Here is an 18027-nt window from a genome sequence, read left to right as displayed (position 1 = left end):
TCTTTTCGAATTCAAATAATGTGAATAAAAATCAAGTACTCCAATAAAATCCAAGTTCTTAGATTCATTTTTCTTCTTACTCGTTTAAAAGAGATTAAATTTTAAATTTAAAGTCCATTATACTATATTGAAAATTCGATTTACCAAAAATCAAATTAAAGAAACACCATCGGAAATTCCCCTCTTTATATCCAGCAAGTGCATTGAATGTTCGTTGCAATAAAGAATGGATTTTATTCGCCTTTGTTTTGCCTCCGTCTTCGACTGCCCACAATTCGACAGCTGCGACTTCCAGGACGAAATCGAAAAGGATAAGGAGGCGATGGTGGTGGTGTTGGTGGTGGCTGTGGCTGTGGACTCCGGCTGTGGCATGTTGACTATGGGCAGCGTGGACACGGACGCGGACATGGCCTGTCCATTGCTCCCGGCCACTTATCAGAGCTGCTGCAATTGTTTTCTTGTAAAAGTCAATTTTTGAAGTGCGCCAGCGGAAATCGGAAACGGCAGCCGAGAAAACAGAGACTTGCTGTTGACCTCGTTCCACCTCCCCTCTTGTCCATTTCGCAATGGGATGTGGGACCACGCCCAGCTGGCCAGCAACTGGTTGATAAGTGGTGGCATGCACTGGAAAAAAAATTTAATTAATTACCTAATATAGCTTAATAACTAGGAAAATAAATTTAAATATTTTCAGAAGTTGTAAATACTATTTTAATCGCCAAAGTGGCTTACATTATTTTAGACAAGATTTATAATAACTGCTTATTAATAACATAGTTTTAAATTTGTTTAAAGTTATACGGAAGTTGAGAATAAAGATATCTTTTAAATCTTGCCCTTTATCTACAAACGTTAAAATTTTAATATGTTTTCAATTTTGAAAAAAAATTCAATAATGGATTTTTGTAATGCAATGTAAGATCATGATTAATCAGTAGTAATATTTAAAGGACTTAGGTATTTAAAATCAAATTTTAAAGGGTTCCCAGATTTTCTCCATGTGTACCTCACCCCCGTTCTCCTCCCATGCTAAGCAGCTATTGAGAAATGAGCCGCATTTAAGCATGGTCAGCAGCTGGCTGGAAACATCAGGATGTAGGAGTGGGTTTTGGGTTCTGGTCTGAGTTCCGAAGCTAAATGAAATTCAAAGTCAATCCGTTCAAGCGGAAGTAAATTATGTTTTCTTTGCTCGCTTGCCATCGAATTCTGGGCATTAAGGGGGTAAACTAAGAGGGGGGAGGGGCAACAGGGCAGGGTGCAAAGTGCATGAAACTGAAACGAATTGCAATCGAAAACGGAAACGGGGTCAATCGATATTGTCCATTTGGTGGCCGCCAGTTGGTAATGGCTGCCAAAGGTTAAATGCGAATAGAATTCGCCCATACACATTCCCACATCTGTGTGTTTTCCTTTATTGTTCCAGCATTTTCCGAGTCATTTTCACAGCTGAGCAATCACTAGAGAGCAAGCTGCTCCTGTTTGAAAATGCGTTTCCCGATTAACAATTGTCCAAGCGTGCGATAAACAAATGTCACTTTGTGAAAAACAATGATTAATATCGGTTGTCATTCTATAATTGCTGTTTTGTATGTTTCTGAATTAAAACTGTAGCACTTTAAAAAGAACACAGAAAATGGAATCGTTTAGCAATTGTTAAAGTGTTCAATAATCTATCTTTTTTTTCATTTTCAAATAAATTAAATGTTGTCAAAGATCATAAGCTTTGATAATTTAAAACCTACCCATTTATGTTTTAAAAATGTAGTCTTTACAAAATATAAATAAAAGCATAATTATTACAAAAGCACTTAACAAATTATATCAAATTAAATTATATATTCAAATATTAATGATGAAGCGAATTATTACTAATTGAAAACTTTAGAACAAGGCCTCAAAACTTTGAGCTTAATGGGAGGAAATCTCCTGAAATAAAGCCACAGGCTCTGGGAAAATCAGCGGAAATGGCAATTTGAGTAATTCCCATATTTGCCAGCAGCCAAACGGAAGTCGCAACAAATTAAACCCTAAGGTTAATGCCGCTCAACAAAAGGCGAAAGCAACAAAAGACCAACAAAATGAAGCAGATAAACTCTGTTTGTAAATGCTGTGCGAAAGTGATGGGTATTTGGTGTTGGAAAGAGAGGGAGGCATTCCCTTCGGAGGAGCAATGAACAGTAAGCGGAAGTGACACCCTCTGCATACTTTATGGGTGTATTCCCCCCTCTCTTTCACTCTGCATACACCCCTCTCTCTCGCCAGCCTCCTGCCGTCCTGCTCATACATGCGTGTGCCTGTAATTTCGATTTAGATGCAAAGTGCCAAAGGAATCGTGTTGGCTGAGATGTCAACGGATAATAATCCTTTTCTGTTAACGCCTCCACGAGTTACAAAATGTGTCACAGAATTATTCGGCTGCGTCGTCAATAAAGTATATTTTAATAATGGAAATGATAATAAAATGGTAGAATATAATATATGCTTACATCGTAGGCGGAAATTGAAAGACAAAAGAGCAAGGTTTGAATTTGTGAAAAGATTTAAGGGGAAAATAAAAATAAGGGTGCACAGCTATAAATGCATAGACTTATAGCTTAAGAAATGTTGTTTAAGTACCCCCTATAATTTCCTTCCTATCTTCGTATCATAAAAATCTTTAAATTCTCTTCATCGGTGACCTTTTACATGCGAAATGAAAAAAGGCTTCATTGAATAACGAAGGAATAAAAAGCAATTTAATTGCACTTCCTTGCCCCTATCGGACTGATTTCCTTTGTTGCATGTCCTGTTTGTATCCCTTATGCTCCTCGTTCTGAATTTTTCACCCCACATTTTCCCTTTCATGCAAAACTGTGTCAAATTTAACGCCTTCGGTAATGAATTTGTAACAACATTTTATTGTTGTGCTTTTGCAACATGGAGACATTGCAGCAGCTGCAATCCCCTTTCCCCCCTTTCTTCGCCCCCCGTTTCCCTGGCCTGTCCTTTCACCCCACTTTCTCCACCGCTTCTTCGCCATTTCCCCCTTTGTTTGGCCGTGTTTTTGTTATGCCACAATAAGGAGAAAATAAAAGCAACAAACCTTCACAAGCACACACACATGAAAACAAAAGCACAAAACTGTGTTAACAAGGCAACAAAAAAAATATAAAAATAAGGAGCAGGCTGAAGGAGCAGCAAACGTAGTGGCAGCACTGAGAATAAGGACATTGAGAAGGAGCTGGTAATGGAATGCCCCGAATGGGTTGAGATGTCTCCTGGCGCACAATGCGTTTTGCATTTTAGCAACAATTTGACACAAATTAAAATGTGCAAAAAATATAAAGGGCCTGGGATTTAGTGGCATGGGAAGTCGGAGGAACTGGAGGTGGAAGGACATGTGGGACCCATAGATCCCCAGCCGCAACACGCACATCCTGGTACGCGTGTCCTGGCACATGTCTCGCATATTTTAGCCAAGGCCTTCGCGTTCCGACACCGTCTTTTACACTGGCCCAAAAACATTTTTACTTTGTGAAAACACTAATTATCATAATAATTTTTATATAATTATTAAGCTACAACATAAAAGAAGAAACACGCAGTAAATATATCCGGTTATGTTCAATGTTTTTATACTGAAAATATATATAAATGCATTAACTTATTATTTCTAAAATAAATCTAGGTATAATATAGCTATGAACTGTCTTCCCTATAAGTAACAATTTATCATTTATTAAACATTTTTTGTTTTGAAGCAAAATTAGTAAGAGCTATTTAGTTGTGTTTCCCCGTTATATTGTTTTATTAGTTAAAAATAGAATTGATCTAATATATCATTAAATTGGCATTATCTTGAAATTTTTTTTTTGCTCAAAATTCGACATTCGAAACCTTCTAATTGACCACATTAAAATGGTGGTATATTAGCATGAAATTTAACAAATGAAATGTTTTTCTTAGTGTACCTGCTCCCTTCCTTCTGCCCACCTCATGTGTCAAATATTTGTCGTTAGTGCGAGCGCTGAGCCGTGTATCCAATGCTTCCGTCCGTCTTCATTGCCGGCCTACTATTCTCCCACCTGCTGCTGATTCACCTGAATGAGTCCCCAGGTGTTTTGGATCAGGAACCGGCTAGAATTCAGACCATCTCGCCTCGCGGCTGTCTCTTCATTTGACTCTGTTAGTTCCAATGATGTGGAAATATGTCAACAGGCAACGGAAGTTGGCTCTGGCTATAAAGGCAAACAAAAAAAGAGAAAAAAAACCCGAGAACAACAGCGAAAATGTTCGCAAATTTTTCTTCTGTTTTTTTGTGTTTTTGTCGAGCACCTCACATATCAGGTAATGCCGAGAGTGGGCTCCCGGGATGGAACTGATGCCTCTGATTTTGCCGACGCTCAAGGCGAGATAAAACTAGTTGACACACTTTACGGCGGATCGAGGGTATGCGGGGTTATTCAGATTACAGCGAATCTGTCTGGCATTTTATTCGGATAAGCGACAAGGAAGTCGAGAACTGAAATAGCTTTAGGACATAATTATTTATTCATTGGTGATATTTCATTTGCACTTTTAAGCGGGATTTTACCTGGGGTGTATAGGCATTAAAAAGTTTATATTATTGACCTATATTAATATAAATATAATTGTAAGCTTGTAAAATTGTAAACTTGTAAATAATAATATAGTACAAATATTAAATAATAATATGATTTCTTAGTGAAATACTTATACTTAAATATTTCTCTAGAAGACTTTAAAATAATAGTTAAGATAATGTTTGTCAATTATAAAAATGCATTAATAAATGAAAGCAGAAGCCTAAAGTTATAAAATAAAATTATTCTACAGAAAAATGTGTTTTTTTAAACTATGGTATTAAATAAATTCAAATTATGGTTTATTAAATGTCTTTGTGTTTTACACAACAAATAAGATGCAGAATTAAATAATAATTATTTGTTTGATTTAAGAGTATCCCTTATTCCTTTTACCCAGTTTTCCCCTACGAATTCACTTCGCTCTTTATTTAGTTTTTCCTCTTTTGGTTTTTGCCCTTTGATATACTTATGCTCGACGTATTTAGTTTGGTGATTCACGATAATGGGAGCACGTAGAGGATGCGGGGATTTCAACAGCCAGAGCAATTGCTCTGCCGGGCTTGTTTCCTGATTGTCCAGATCCAGATTCGGATCCTGCTCCTGGTCCTGCTCCTCCTCCTTTCACCCTCTCCCGATCCTTGTTACCATATCTCCGGCTGCGTCTGTTGTCGTTGTCGCACTTCCGTTGCGCGCTGTTTAACTTTTTGTGTGCAGTGACATGAGCGCACATAAATCCGACCCTCCAACTAGAAGTGTGAGGGGTTAAAGGGGAAACAGGGGGATTCCCAGCTAGATTTGTTATGGTTCCTGTGTGTGTGACCCCCCGGCTGACCTTCCTGCTTGGTTATACTTCTGTTGGCATTTGGAATTCTCCATTTATCTTTGGCTTTATGCCAAATAAAACTGCAAAAAAATAACAACAGTAGCCCAAGTCGAGGCTGGTCAAAAGGAAATGCTTATTTGTTAAGGCGAAAGGAGACAAATAGCGGGCGAAATAAAGTACATCCCTCATAGATATGTGCGAGGATTTGACCTGCAATAAAATGCTAGAGTTTATTATGGACCATTTGGACAATTTTCCCCACCAAATAACTTACTACACTTCATTGACTGCGGCCGCTGCTGTGACTCATTATTTATACCACGCATTTTCCATTTTCCACAGCCGCCAGTCAAATAATACCAAATTCGGAAAATACACATTATTCAATTAGCTTGCACATTTATTGGCGAAGTAAACAAATAAATATTTGTCATTTTATTGCGCTAAGTTTGATATTTTGCACGAACGAGGAAAACATTTTTCATTAAATTAAACGGAATTTTCATCATTCTAAAAACATTAAAACTTAAATGTATAAAAAAAATATTATGATTGAATTTAATGAGTTTCAGAAAGTCTCAAAACTTTACAGTGATTGATTTTTTGGGAAAACGCAAATTTTATTAGACTACAAAACTTTTGTGATTTTATACAAGGAAAAAATTATTCCACTTAAATACATAAATATATTTTTAAAGCGTTTAGCGCCCACAAACTTATGTTAAGTTTAACTTGAATGTTTATATTAATATTAAAGTAATCAATTAAACTAACATCAATTACTGTGGTTTTCCTACAAATACAGAACAAACATATCTTTTGACCAACCACTTTATAAATTCAATTTAAAATTATTTATAGATAGATTCCATTAGTCCGAATATTAGCGAGTATAACCCAATGACACAAATGGGCATAATGAATTACACATGTAGAGCATGGATTTGGTCCTTATTTCGGGTTAAGGGCAATAAAATATATGTGCATATGGATAGTTTTATGTGTGTTGCCCATTCCAGCATATGCCAAATGCTATGACAATGTTTTTTGGCTAATTAGTGGCCTGCGGTTTATCCGATATGAGAGTGTATTTTGCAATTTACAAGCGAAAAGATTGCGAAATGGAAAGTGGGGTAAATGCATTGCCTGAAAATCGATTGCAAACAGGCACAGAAAGGCCATTAACATTTGCAGTGGCCAAAAAGAAAGGTCATAACCATAATTATTAATGGGCTTGTATCGGGGCAGAGAGTATGGCATTATAGATGCCATTTGTCTGATGCCATTGTCAACTGCCTTGGCCCTTATCTGGAACTGGCTCTCAAACTGCGAAATGCCCCCTAAGCTCGGCTCTAAAGTCGCCATCTCCTCGCCGTTCTTGTTGGCTAACAAATGGTTAGCAATGCGCACAATTGCAGGCAATTCATCTTGGCCGCCATCTAGCAATTGTTCGCTCAATCGGCGACAAAAACGCAGCCCAGAATGCGGAGGGCGATGGAAAACTCAAGCCCGAGAATCGCATTTATCGATTGAGCTTCATCAGCGGCGCGCACACAGTTGAAGGTTCCGAATCACTCGAAGAAAATAGGTTATAAAAATGGAATAAGAAAAAACGTTAACTGACGTGGTTAAGGTAAGCTATAGGAAATAAATTTGATAATATAGTATAGGAAATATATATATTTACATGGTACAATATATATTTTTATAAAATTATCTATTTAAAATGTCATAAACTAAGAAAAATTAAAACACATAAACACATTATTTAATACCTACAAAAATTTAATATTTATAGATAAAGTTATAGAATAAAGTCCATCAAACACCATTAAATATTTTTCTTGGGAACTGACAATACTAAAAATATCTCATCATAATGTGCACATCAAACATTATTTTATTTCTAAGAAAATTGGTAAAAATAACTTTTCACGTCGAGCTTTGATGAGATTCCTCAAATTAAAATTCATAGAAATTCCTAATTGACAAGTGAATTAGTAAATTTTTCGAGTGCATCCCTGTCGTTTCTTTCCTCCCTTCTGCCAAATTCTCAGCTCGCCGCAGTCGCGCAGCCATTGAGTTATGGCAAACATGCGGCATAAATTATGGCTCAGAGGGGGAAAGGGGGGGATTGGTGGCAGAAGGGGCACGGACGGCAGGTTGAAGGTTGGCTGCTGGGCGCCGAGGGTTTGGGCCAGGAAGCAGAGCATTGACATGCCAAGTGCGAGCACAGCAAGCTCATGACATGACAGTTGCTCATCGTCAGCGGGATATCTATACATATTGTACCTATATATATAAATATATATATAGAGATATGGGATGGGGACCTTCTCACGACGATGTTTGTTTGTCAACTGATGAAGACGATAACTGTCAGTGGCTGTCAGTTGAGCACTTGACGGTGCAGGGACCGCAAACTAATTCACCCAATCGCACACAAATTAGTTGCAGGAAATGAAAGCGCACACACCCAATTAGGGGCGAATATAGAAATTATGCTTCCCAAGAGCCAAAGGCCCAAGGTCATTGCAGGCACCGACTAATCAATGATTGATTTCCATCCTTTAGAGATCCACCCATGGGCATTCGCCAAACAGAACTCAAGTGCCCAATAAAGCTGATTCCTGGCTGTTGCCGTGTGCCACATGGCGTATGATTATTGCGTATACGCAACGGGGTCACTTTAACATTATGAATTATGCATAGCATTGGGCTTTCATAATCATTTCTGCGGTGCTGTTACCCTTATCTTTCCCGTTATTCATCCCCCTCCTCCTAACCCTATTAAAATCTGCGCTTTGGCTGCTCATAAATGTTTAACGCACCTGCAGCGGCTGAGGCCCCAAAACAAAAAAAATTCGACGGCCAGCTGCTCATCCGTATCATACACACACTGAAAAATAATCTTTTGAACAGCTTGGAAAAGAAATGGTCCTTAAAAAAATGTCTTAGCTTAAGGAGAATGATATTATTTTAGGTTAAGAGTTTTTTTCGAACTTAAATTTTATGTTTAAGTTATTTAAAAAATTATCTTTTCTAAAAAATATAATTAAAGGTTTCCAAATTTTAAGAGGATTTTTAATCAATAATTTTTTAATCTGGTTAAAAATGTGTTGATTTATTGCTAACTTTAATAAGAATCTTTACTACTTTGAACATGTATTTTTAAATCCTTCATCTTCTATTTAAGTTAAATAAATTCCCCTTATCATGAAATATTGGACTTTTTACGAATCGTGTCTGACATTCCATACATTTTATTTTAATCTCTGATAACGCTGATTTATTTTTCCACGTGTTCATCAGAACTAAGTGGGGTATTTGTAGGAATATGTGGCATACATAATAATGATTCCCTTTTCCAGACAGCTATTCATGCCTGTTATTTGCAGCGAATGTGTGAAAGTGGCCAAAGAGTGGAATGAGTCTCGGTGTTGCCAGGTACGAGGTCGTATTAGCCAACAATCAATGAGCAGGGTCCCTGGAGAAAGACCACCGGTTCACCCCTTTGCCCCATATGATTATTATAGTTCCATGCATTCAGAACATAAATCACATGACCACAGTTGAGACACGTCGCTAGCTGTGTCGTCACCCATCCATTCATCCATCTATCCATACATCCATCCATCCAACCGACCAGCCAGCCATTCATTCATCCATTGCTTCATTCATTCGTTCGTTATTTATTCATAGCAAATGCTGTTACCGCCCCCGCCCTTGGTTACAAGCCCCCTGGCGTCCTTGCTGTCTGGCTGCATGAAATGTACAAAATGTTTTGGCTTAAATAAATACAGAAAACCTCAGTGCGAAAACCGAACCGAAAAGCCCCGGCCGCAGTAACAATGCGTCGCTTGTCGCTATTGTTGCCAATGTTCCGCAGCTTCCCCCAAATTCACAGAGAAAGAGTCTTCTCTCAAGCCCCATGCACTTAAAAAAATATCTTAAGCAACAGAAAATATAGATATGTATATTTTCTTAAACAATTTTCCAAAAATAAACCATATAATTTATATAAAATAATTAGAAAACTATATTCTTCATTATGCTATATATCAACATTTTTAATTTTACAATTATATTATTGTTTATCAATTATTTGGAAGAATATTATCTAAATCACTAGTTAAAAATCTAAATGATGTATAGTTTTATTCTTCGGCCATTCAAAAATCGTTTGCAAATATTTTATTTTATTTATTTTTATTTTAAGCGTTCTATCTGAATTGCACTCCGACTTTTCTGAGTGCACCCAACATCCTGCTCTCCTCATCTTGTTGTTCTAGGTACGTGTGTGTTTAGCGTAGCGTAAAATAAATCATTTTGTTGCGGTAAACACTCACACACTCGGTAAGAGGGTAAAGCTGAGGAATCTTGGATGCATAGAGATAGAGATGTTACGATAGCTGGTACAAATTGCCAGCAGCCAGATGATGACTCCTCCTAAGCCCTCAAAAAATTAGTTGAATGAATAAAAATGAGTCATTTGTATGGGGAGAAATTCCAGGCAAATTAAGCAGTTGAAATTGCTGGAAAACTTCCGTTTGGCCTGGTTACTGGGATGTACGGATATGTGTGATAAGCTTTACTAAATGCTCTCAAATCTGGGTAATAAAGTCGTCTTAAAACGCCCAAGATTGTGCGGAAAATTAACTTGAGATACGAGAAACTCGAGTTGCAAGAATTCTGAAAAGTATGAAAGTTAATCTTAAGCAACCAATAATTTTATAAAACTAGTTTAAGCTGCTGCGTAATGTATGTTAAGTATAAGGAGAAAAGTTATTCAACTAAAGCCAAAAGCTTTTTCATAATTTCCAGGTAAACCGGCAAAGTTTTTAGGGACATTTTGGGTACAACATTTTCATAAGTACTATAAATATAAATGATTATATTATAAATATACAAAAAATGTGATAAATATCCGTATAAAATATTTCGATAAGCCGGTTTAACGATTATAACATAAATAAACGTCAAAACATTTGTGTAATATTTATGTCCTTTTTTCCATGATATTATTTGAAACCGAAACCAGTGGTTGTCTGTCAAGCGGAAAACGGCAACAAACCAAAAGCTTAGCCGCACATAAATAAATTCCGACTGACAAACCACCAACAATTAAAATGTATTTAAATCAGATAAGATAAAACAATGTAAAACAATGAAAAATGTACGCAGAGTGTATAATCCCTTGGTGAATCGAAAATCGTTTCACAATCAACTTCAGTATTAAGTTAAAATTTTCATAGAAGAATAAAAGTAAGGATAAAGGAGGGAGTTTCATTAACATTTATCCAATTGAAAGAGGCAGAACTAGGAATTAGGAATGAATGAAACCATAAAAGCAATAATCTAAAAAATTGAGAGGCAGAGAAATTAAGTTTTTCATGGCCAATTTATTCACGACTTTCTTTAATTAACTTTTACGCATTTGGACTAGACTGAAAAGCGATATTAAGTCCATGGCTGGGGGGCATATGTACTCCCACCTGGAATTGTGCGTAATTCAATTGCTCAGACCCCCGGATTCAACTGACCGGAAGCACTAAAAGCTGACTGCCTGCCTGCACAAATATAATTAAAATGCTTTAGCACTGGGGGGAGATGTATAAAAACAGAGAAATAAATAAGCGCAGCAAGAGTAAAACTTGTCATTTAATGTGCTCCGTCAAAGTAAAAAGGATCTAAGGAAAATTGATGAGGGGACCCTCTGAGGGAAAAAATAAATTGAAGTTGCAAGTCGAGGGGAAGGTTCTCATTTTTACTTAAGTCCCCAATTCGTTGGCGTAATTTAAGAGCACCGTAATTTGTTGGTCCACTTGCAAGTTGTTCAATTTTTCGCACGCTAAGATCGGGCTTTTCCCGAAATTTTCCGGTATTTCCTGCTGCATCTCTTTGCTCTTTTCCCCCTTTTTGCAGTTTGTTGTTGCCAATTTCAAATACACGAATGTTGTGTTATTTCCTTCAAAAGAGTAATTAAACGTACAAAGCAAACGACATTTCAACACATTTCAGGGACGGGAAGCAGAAGGCTGCAGACAAAAGCGAGGGCTGTAAACAAAGTATGAATATAAATAAATATAATCATATTTTTTGTATGCCTATCATGTCTTTCAGTTTAAAAAAAAAATGCTTTAGTTTATTTTGGACTTTTAAATGAATAAAAAAAACATTTAATTTAATCCTTTAAAAAAATGAATATTTTTTATTTGACTCTTGTTAAATGGTTAATTATTTTTGAACTTTAGTTTTCTGGTTGATCTGTATAAATAAAAAATAAAACCCATGAATATCTTTAAAAGGAGACTTAAAGGGGGACCTCATTAATTTAATATTTCAACATCTAACCTATGGTTATAAATGTGTTTTAATCAAATTCTTTTTGAATGACCCTCGTTCTGGCGTCCAGGCATTTGTCCATTTGGCTTCTCTCTGGCTTCTTAGGGCCCGGCGGTCATTGCGGCTCAGTCCGGCTCTCTGTGGCCTTCACACAGGCAAAAGACAGCCAAAGAGGTCCTGGAAGGACGCAGGATGCAGGATGCAGGAGGGCGGTGTTGTCAGTAACCTGCGAGCAAAACATTGTAAATAAAATGCAGCAGGATTGCGGAAGGGGAGGAAGTTGAGTTCCGTGTCTGGCTTGCTGACCTGCGGCGCTTTTGTGTTAATTGCGGTTGCATTTAATTACAGTTCGTTGCAACTGGCCAGCTTTCCCGCCTTCTCTTTCTCTCACTGCATAACTGGGCTGCATTGCATTTCCCCCATCTTCCCCACACATTTCCCTCAAACCAAGCCAATACCTGGGCTAAGCTTTTAATTAAAATTAAAAATATTTGGTCTACTTTGGCAGCTTTACTTCTGAACTGTTTGGATAAGCTGGCCATAAACCAAGTTTGATTATTGTGTGTGTGTGTGTGTTTATAAGCCAATCGTAATAAACCCCAAGTGCACAACATCAAAGGTAAAGTAATGCCAGGTTTATTGAACAAGTTTAAATTCGAAATTTATTTGTAGACCTCAATGATGTCCACAATGCTCACATAAGTACCCACAACACCACCGAACACTCCAAAGCACAAAAGCAGCAGATTGATGATCAATTTTATACGGAGTGGTCCATAGCCCTCGGTATATTGCACGCATATCTGGAGCAAAGCTGGAAAGATGAGGCCCAGGATCGACAGGCAAAAGGATCCCACCAGAGAAAGGAATACAGATAAATCCGGAATAGCAACAGCACAGGCAACTGAAAAAAGATATCCAATTTATTTATTGTACAATTTTCTGTATTATTTTTCATAAACTTTATGTAAATTTCAATGTCAACAAAAAAACCAGCAATGAAATATTCTTGAGAACTATACCCCAATTAATTGTCTATTGATATGAAGAGAAAACCGATTTTTAGTTCTTAAAATTGAAAGTAAATAAGGAAACCCTACTTAAATTAAATATAAATTATGTCAGCGTTTAATTATCCAATATTCTACTTACAAGTCAGCAGCACAATAATAGCTCTAAAGATCAGTTCATATAGTGTCTGCCTGGTTTCCTTAAAATGCTTGGACAGGTATTTACTCCACAGGATATGGGCAGTTACATAACCCTGCAAGGCATAGGAAATCCAGGTAGTGATGGCAAAGAATACTTTAACCACCTGAGCGGGTCTGAAAAGTGAATTTAAATTGAATAACCAATTTAATTAGAAAACATTCCAATAAAACTAAAAACTCACATATCAGACTGTGGAATATTTAGAGTAATACTGCCCAAAGCCTCTTCGCCATATTTCCAGTATCCAAAGAACCCAAGGAGTACATATAGCCCCAGTACTATTGACATACCACCATTCATAATTCCACAGGGGCGCACGAAGGCCCTGGGCGTGGCCATATTTTCCTCAATCGCTAATATCTTTAATAGAAAACATTGGATTACTTTTCCTAGTTTTAATATTTAAATTAATTTATAATCATACCACACCCACTGCTTCCAATGCAAAAAGTACTGTGCCAAAGAAAGTTGGTAACTTTGTGACGGCCACGAAAGGTTCTCGTTCACTTAAAGGAGGTAAGTCCTCAAATATATAGTACAAAATTATACCAAAGCCTGAAAAATGTAAGAAAATAAATTAAAACAGTTTAAGCATAAATAAAAAAACAAACAATTCCTTAGTTAATAAATCCGAATACCTTTTGTGTTCTAATATTATTATTTGCTCAATTTGCATTCTATTTAATGTATTAAAATAAACTTACCCACGAGCAAAAGAAGATTTGCAGCACTGGAAAAAGGTGCTAGTAATTTTAAATTCTTGATGCTGTATATCAGCAGAAGTGGAACTATTATTATGCACATGTATATTCGGACATCCCACTGCACTCCACTCCACTCATCCACCAACTGCTTTATGCTTTCAGCTATGAAAACCACATAGACGCAGCAGATGCCGAAATGATAAAAGGCCAGGAAACCATCTACAAAGGGTCTGAGAAAAAAAAAGAATTTTAGGTTTATTCAGTTTCTTTTAAATAAACTAAACATTTATTTATTTAAATAAATATGAATTTTGATTTCTTTTTCTGGCTGATATAAGAGAAATTAGGTTATAAATTCGAGCTATAGCTATTAGAACGCAAAAGGAGGTCACTAAACCCTTATCGTCAGCTCCCAAAAGAAACGGTTTGATTAAACAAAGCTACTGAAATAATTGGGTTACCAATTACCATGATCGTCAACCAATTATAGCTAACCAAGTCAATTCTTAATTTATGTTTATAGAACCATGTGAACAACAAAGTAATTCATATATATAAGATATTATTACAAGGCATATACATATATATGTAATCTCGTAATTGAAATCGACTGATTAAATACAAGATAAGATTTGTTTTGTCCAATAATCAAGTCATTAAAAAATACTTACAAAGATAGTAAATGCAGCGTGGAGATTGCAAAATTGGGAATTTACAGATAGTACAATAGTTTTCCAGAATTACTCTACTCACATTGAAATAGGGGCTAAACAACGCAGCCAGGGTGGACCCTGTTTGAGGCCCAGATTCATCGCCTGGGAAAAGCTGACATAGGGAACTCGTTGTCGTTTGCACAATGTATACATGCAACTGATCTGTGAAAATAGATATTAATATTAAGTAACTTAATATTGTTATTTAATCTTAAACCCACCAAAATATGCAGGCAATACAGGGCCAGAGACCCGATGATCAGTGTAAGAATGGTGCCGTTTACATATCCCGCATTCGCAAATGCACTGGGCATGGCCAAAACTCCTGTGCCCACAGAAGCCTTCAGAAAATGAGCAAAGGTTTGCCAGTTTCTGGGGGAAAATAAAACAGTAGAATTTTCCATAAATTCTCCACAATGAAAAATCCTAAACTTACGTCGTGGGATTTTTCACATTGCGGTGCTGATGAGGATCATAATCATCGTTACTGCCATTCGCTGGTTTCGTTGGAGTCGTTAATTCCAATGTTGTCGGGTAAACCGTCACAGTTTTTATATCGGCGCTATCAAAGAGGCAATAAAAAATTGTTTTTGAGGTGAATTGATTGATTAATAAATGGAACGAGTCTTAAAAAGTATAAACCCCAAGGAGGAAACTTGGTAAAAAATGTTATCCAAAAAAAATGTCGTAAAAAACATTTTTAACCGGGTTTTAATTAGGGTAAATGTTTTGTCATATATTGTCATTGCGCGTCGGTTAGCTAATTTTTTTACGATCTCAAGATCAGGAGAACACGAAGACGACTCACTTCATAGCGATAAAGTAGCGACCGAGTATTTGATAAAGCTACTTGTGCTCGGGTTTATAAATCTTTTATCACACGCAATTAAACCACCGGGAGACAAGATCTTTTTGCGATTGCGAATTCCTGGCGCAACCAGATTTCGAAGGGAACTGCTTTCTTGGGGAAGCAACCGAATGCCTGGCCCAACGGACGGATACTAAATTTCGGATCCCGGTCGAAGCCGCTCAACACCTCTCGTTCGTAAACCTTGCTGATAATCTTAAAAAGATAATTGTACGATAATCAGCCGTACCAAAATTCTTTGCTGGGAATTTCGGGAAACGAAACGCAGCAAAACGAAATATATGCCAAAATAATGTGTGCACTTTTTATTATAAGCAAATACATTAAAAAGTAAAAAAAAACTTAAGCCCGAATACAGACCTTAACCAGTTTGGTGATCGTTTTTGAACCTCCCGAAAAGTTCATCAATTAATAATTAACAAATTATTTACCTTATATATTATAGCGAAAGTTTAGATTAGACCAACACCAAATGTAAACCGATTTTCACACACAAAATTGAAAGCTTTTCTTGTATTTTACTTTACACCGCCATCACCGTTTGTGGTCTTGGTATTAATTTTGGTAACAGCTTGATGTATTTTTGTCAATTAAACCACAGTGCGGATGCGTAATGTAGATAATTGTATTTCATAGGAATATAAGATACAGTTGTTGAACACTTTACATTTAAAAATAAATAATAAAACTACATATAGAAACCATCATTTGTTGTATTTAAATTTATAACAATTATTTTACAAACAAATTTTGGCAACAGCTCAATGTATTTTTTGAGTCTACAGTGCGGATGCGTAATGTATATAATTGTAATTGATAGGAATAGAAGATGAAATTGTTGCTGTTTAAATTTAAAAATAAATAATATATTATAATAAGTATCGAAACCATAATTTGTATTATTAACATCTATAACTATTATTTTTATTATTTAGGGTGCAAAATATATCATTAAAAGTGGGGAGTGAAAAATACTTCCGTAATCCTTCACAATGAAATTATTGTCCTTAAAATGTATTTTTTTAATATTTGTATGATTTAAAAACCCTTATGATATTAGTAAAGCCCCCGATTGTTTTTATTTTTTGTTTTCTCCAACTTGGTAGCCTTTGAAAATTACATCCCATTAAATGTTTGATAGTAAACACCCAAAATAAATTAATGTTAGAAAAGGCGGCACTCGATCATGTCAAAAAGACTATTTCGTCCTATAATCCAGCCCGTGATCCTTCGCCGGCTATGTGATAAGCCCAAGCTGAGCAGCAAGCCGTCGAACACCCCACATCCTCCGAAGGATCCTCCCGATGAGGGTTACAACCCATCCAGTGTGGATCACAATGCCATAGATGTGCCCGCTTTCGTGAGTCCTTCGTCCTTTCGCCAGTTTAGTTCACCCGATGAGACGTTGGGGCCGGGAGCTGGAAAAGCTTTGGAATACAAAAATCCACTATACTTTGGCTATCATCGATTCTCGTTTATGGATCTATTGACCACGGCCACGGAGCTGCGCGACGAACGTCGTTTGGATGGAGGGCTGCAGGCATCCATAGAAGCTGATGAAGAAACCATCCCTGAGGAGTCCGAATTGGAGACCATGAAGGAACTGGAAGTCGAGTGTGATGCAATACTTGAGGCTCAGGCCAAGCAAATCGAGAAGGACAAGAAGGAGAAGAGTATTCAGGATATGAGCGAAGAGGAGTTGGAGGAGTGGTGCAAGAAAAAGGAAGAAGACATTAAAAAGAAGGAGCAGCAAAAGAAGGAAGGCGAAAAGCCCCAAAAGAAGCTCGAGGATATGAGCGAAGAAGAATTGAAGGCTTGGTGTGAGAAGAGAGAAGCGGACATAAAAGCAAAAGAGGAAAAAAAACGCGCCGAAGAAAAGGCGAAATGTGACGCAGAAGAGAAGAAAAAGAATACCGAGGCCAAAAAGAAATACGAGGAGGAAGAAAAAAAGAAAAAGGCAGAGGAAACTAAAAAGAAGCGTGACGAAGTAGAGAAAAAGAAAAATGAAGAGGCCAATAGAAAATGTCAGGAAGAAAAGATAAAAAAAGAAGCCGAGGCTAAGAAAAAGTCTCAGGAAGAACAACAAAGGAAAAAGTGTGAGGAAGAAGAACGGAAGAAAAAGTGTGAAGAAGAAGAAAAAAAGAAAAAGTGTGAGGAAGAAGCAAGGAAGAAAGAGTGTGAGGAACAAGAAAGGAAGAAAAAGTGTGAGGGAGAAGAAATGAAGAGGTGTAAGGAAGAAGAAAAAAAGAAAAAGTGTGAGGAAGAAGAAATGAAAAAGAGGTGTGAGGAAGAAGAAAAGAAGAAAAAGTGTGAAGAAGAAGAAAAGAAGAAAAAGTGTGAAGAAGAACAAATGAAGAAAAAGTGTGAGGAAGAAGCAATGAAAAAAAAATGTATGGAAGAACAATTGAAGAAAAAGTGTGAGGAAGAAGAATTAAAGAAAAAGTTTGAGGAGGAAGAGAAGAAAAAATGCGAAGAGGACAAGAAGAAGGGCGATAAATGCGTAGGGGAGAATACTGCAAAATCTGATGAAGAAAAATCGGTCTTGCGTGTTTTTAAAGAGTTTAAGCTAAAGTGCATGGACGCTTTGGAAAAAAAGGAATGTGAAGACAAAAAGAAAAAAGAGTCAGAGAAAAAGGAAAAATGTGATCCAGATACCAATAAAAAGGATGACAAATAAAAAATATATTTTTATTATAGCTAAATAAATTAAACCTTATAAATAAACTACAAAAATAAACAGAGCCCCATCCGTTATTTATACAATTTTAAAATTCCA

General features: G+C 36.6%; 2 protein-coding genes across 2 annotated transcripts; one reads left to right on the top strand and one right to left on the bottom strand.

Moving 5' to 3' along the window:
* Positions 1-12374: 12374 nt before the first annotated feature.
* LOC108042803 (proton-coupled amino acid transporter-like protein CG1139) lies at positions 12375-15364 on the bottom strand. Its single transcript, XM_017121258.2, has 9 exons — positions 15192-15364; positions 14820-14945; positions 14605-14755; positions 14424-14545; positions 13671-13900; positions 13391-13521; positions 13148-13326; positions 12907-13079; positions 12375-12658 (listed from the first exon to the last, which is right to left on the bottom strand). The coding sequence occupies exons 1-9, from the start codon at positions 15194-15196 to the stop codon at positions 12417-12419; spliced, it is 1359 nt and encodes a 452-aa protein (XP_016976747.2). The 5' UTR covers positions 15197-15364; the 3' UTR covers positions 12375-12416.
* Positions 15365-16390: 1026 nt separating this feature from the next.
* Positions 16391-17928, top strand: LOC108042802 (axoneme-associated protein mst101(1)). The gene has a single exon (XM_017121257.2). The coding sequence runs from the start codon at positions 16438-16440 to the stop codon at positions 17926-17928; it is 1491 nt and encodes a 496-aa protein (XP_016976746.2). The 5' UTR covers positions 16391-16437.
* Positions 17929-18027: the final 99 nt, after the last annotated feature.

Source organism: Drosophila rhopaloa, unplaced genomic scaffold, assembly GCF_018152115.1.
Source record: "Drosophila rhopaloa isolate 14029-0021.01 unplaced genomic scaffold, ASM1815211v1 contig_163, whole genome shotgun sequence".
In the NCBI taxonomy this organism is placed as follows: Eukaryota; Metazoa; Arthropoda; class Insecta; order Diptera; family Drosophilidae; genus Drosophila; species Drosophila rhopaloa.
This window is presented reverse-complemented; position numbering and strand designations above follow the sequence as displayed.

What these genes read in the sequence shown, in the direction of transcription:
- LOC108042802 (XM_017121257.2), top strand. Translation starts at nt 16,438, where the DNA reads ATGTCAAAAAGACTATTTCGTCCTATAATCCAGCCCGTGATCCTTCGC.
- LOC108042803 (XM_017121258.2), bottom strand. An exon ending in TGTATTGCCTGCATATTTTG is followed by an intron (nt 14,546 to 14,604) that starts GTGGGTTTAAGA and finishes CTATTTTCACAG; the next exon opens with ATCAGTTGCATGTATACATT. An exon ending in CATTGGAAGCAGTGGGTGTG is followed by an intron (nt 13,327 to 13,390) that starts GTATGATTATAA and finishes TTTCTATTAAAG; the next exon opens with ATATTAGCGATTGAGGAAAA.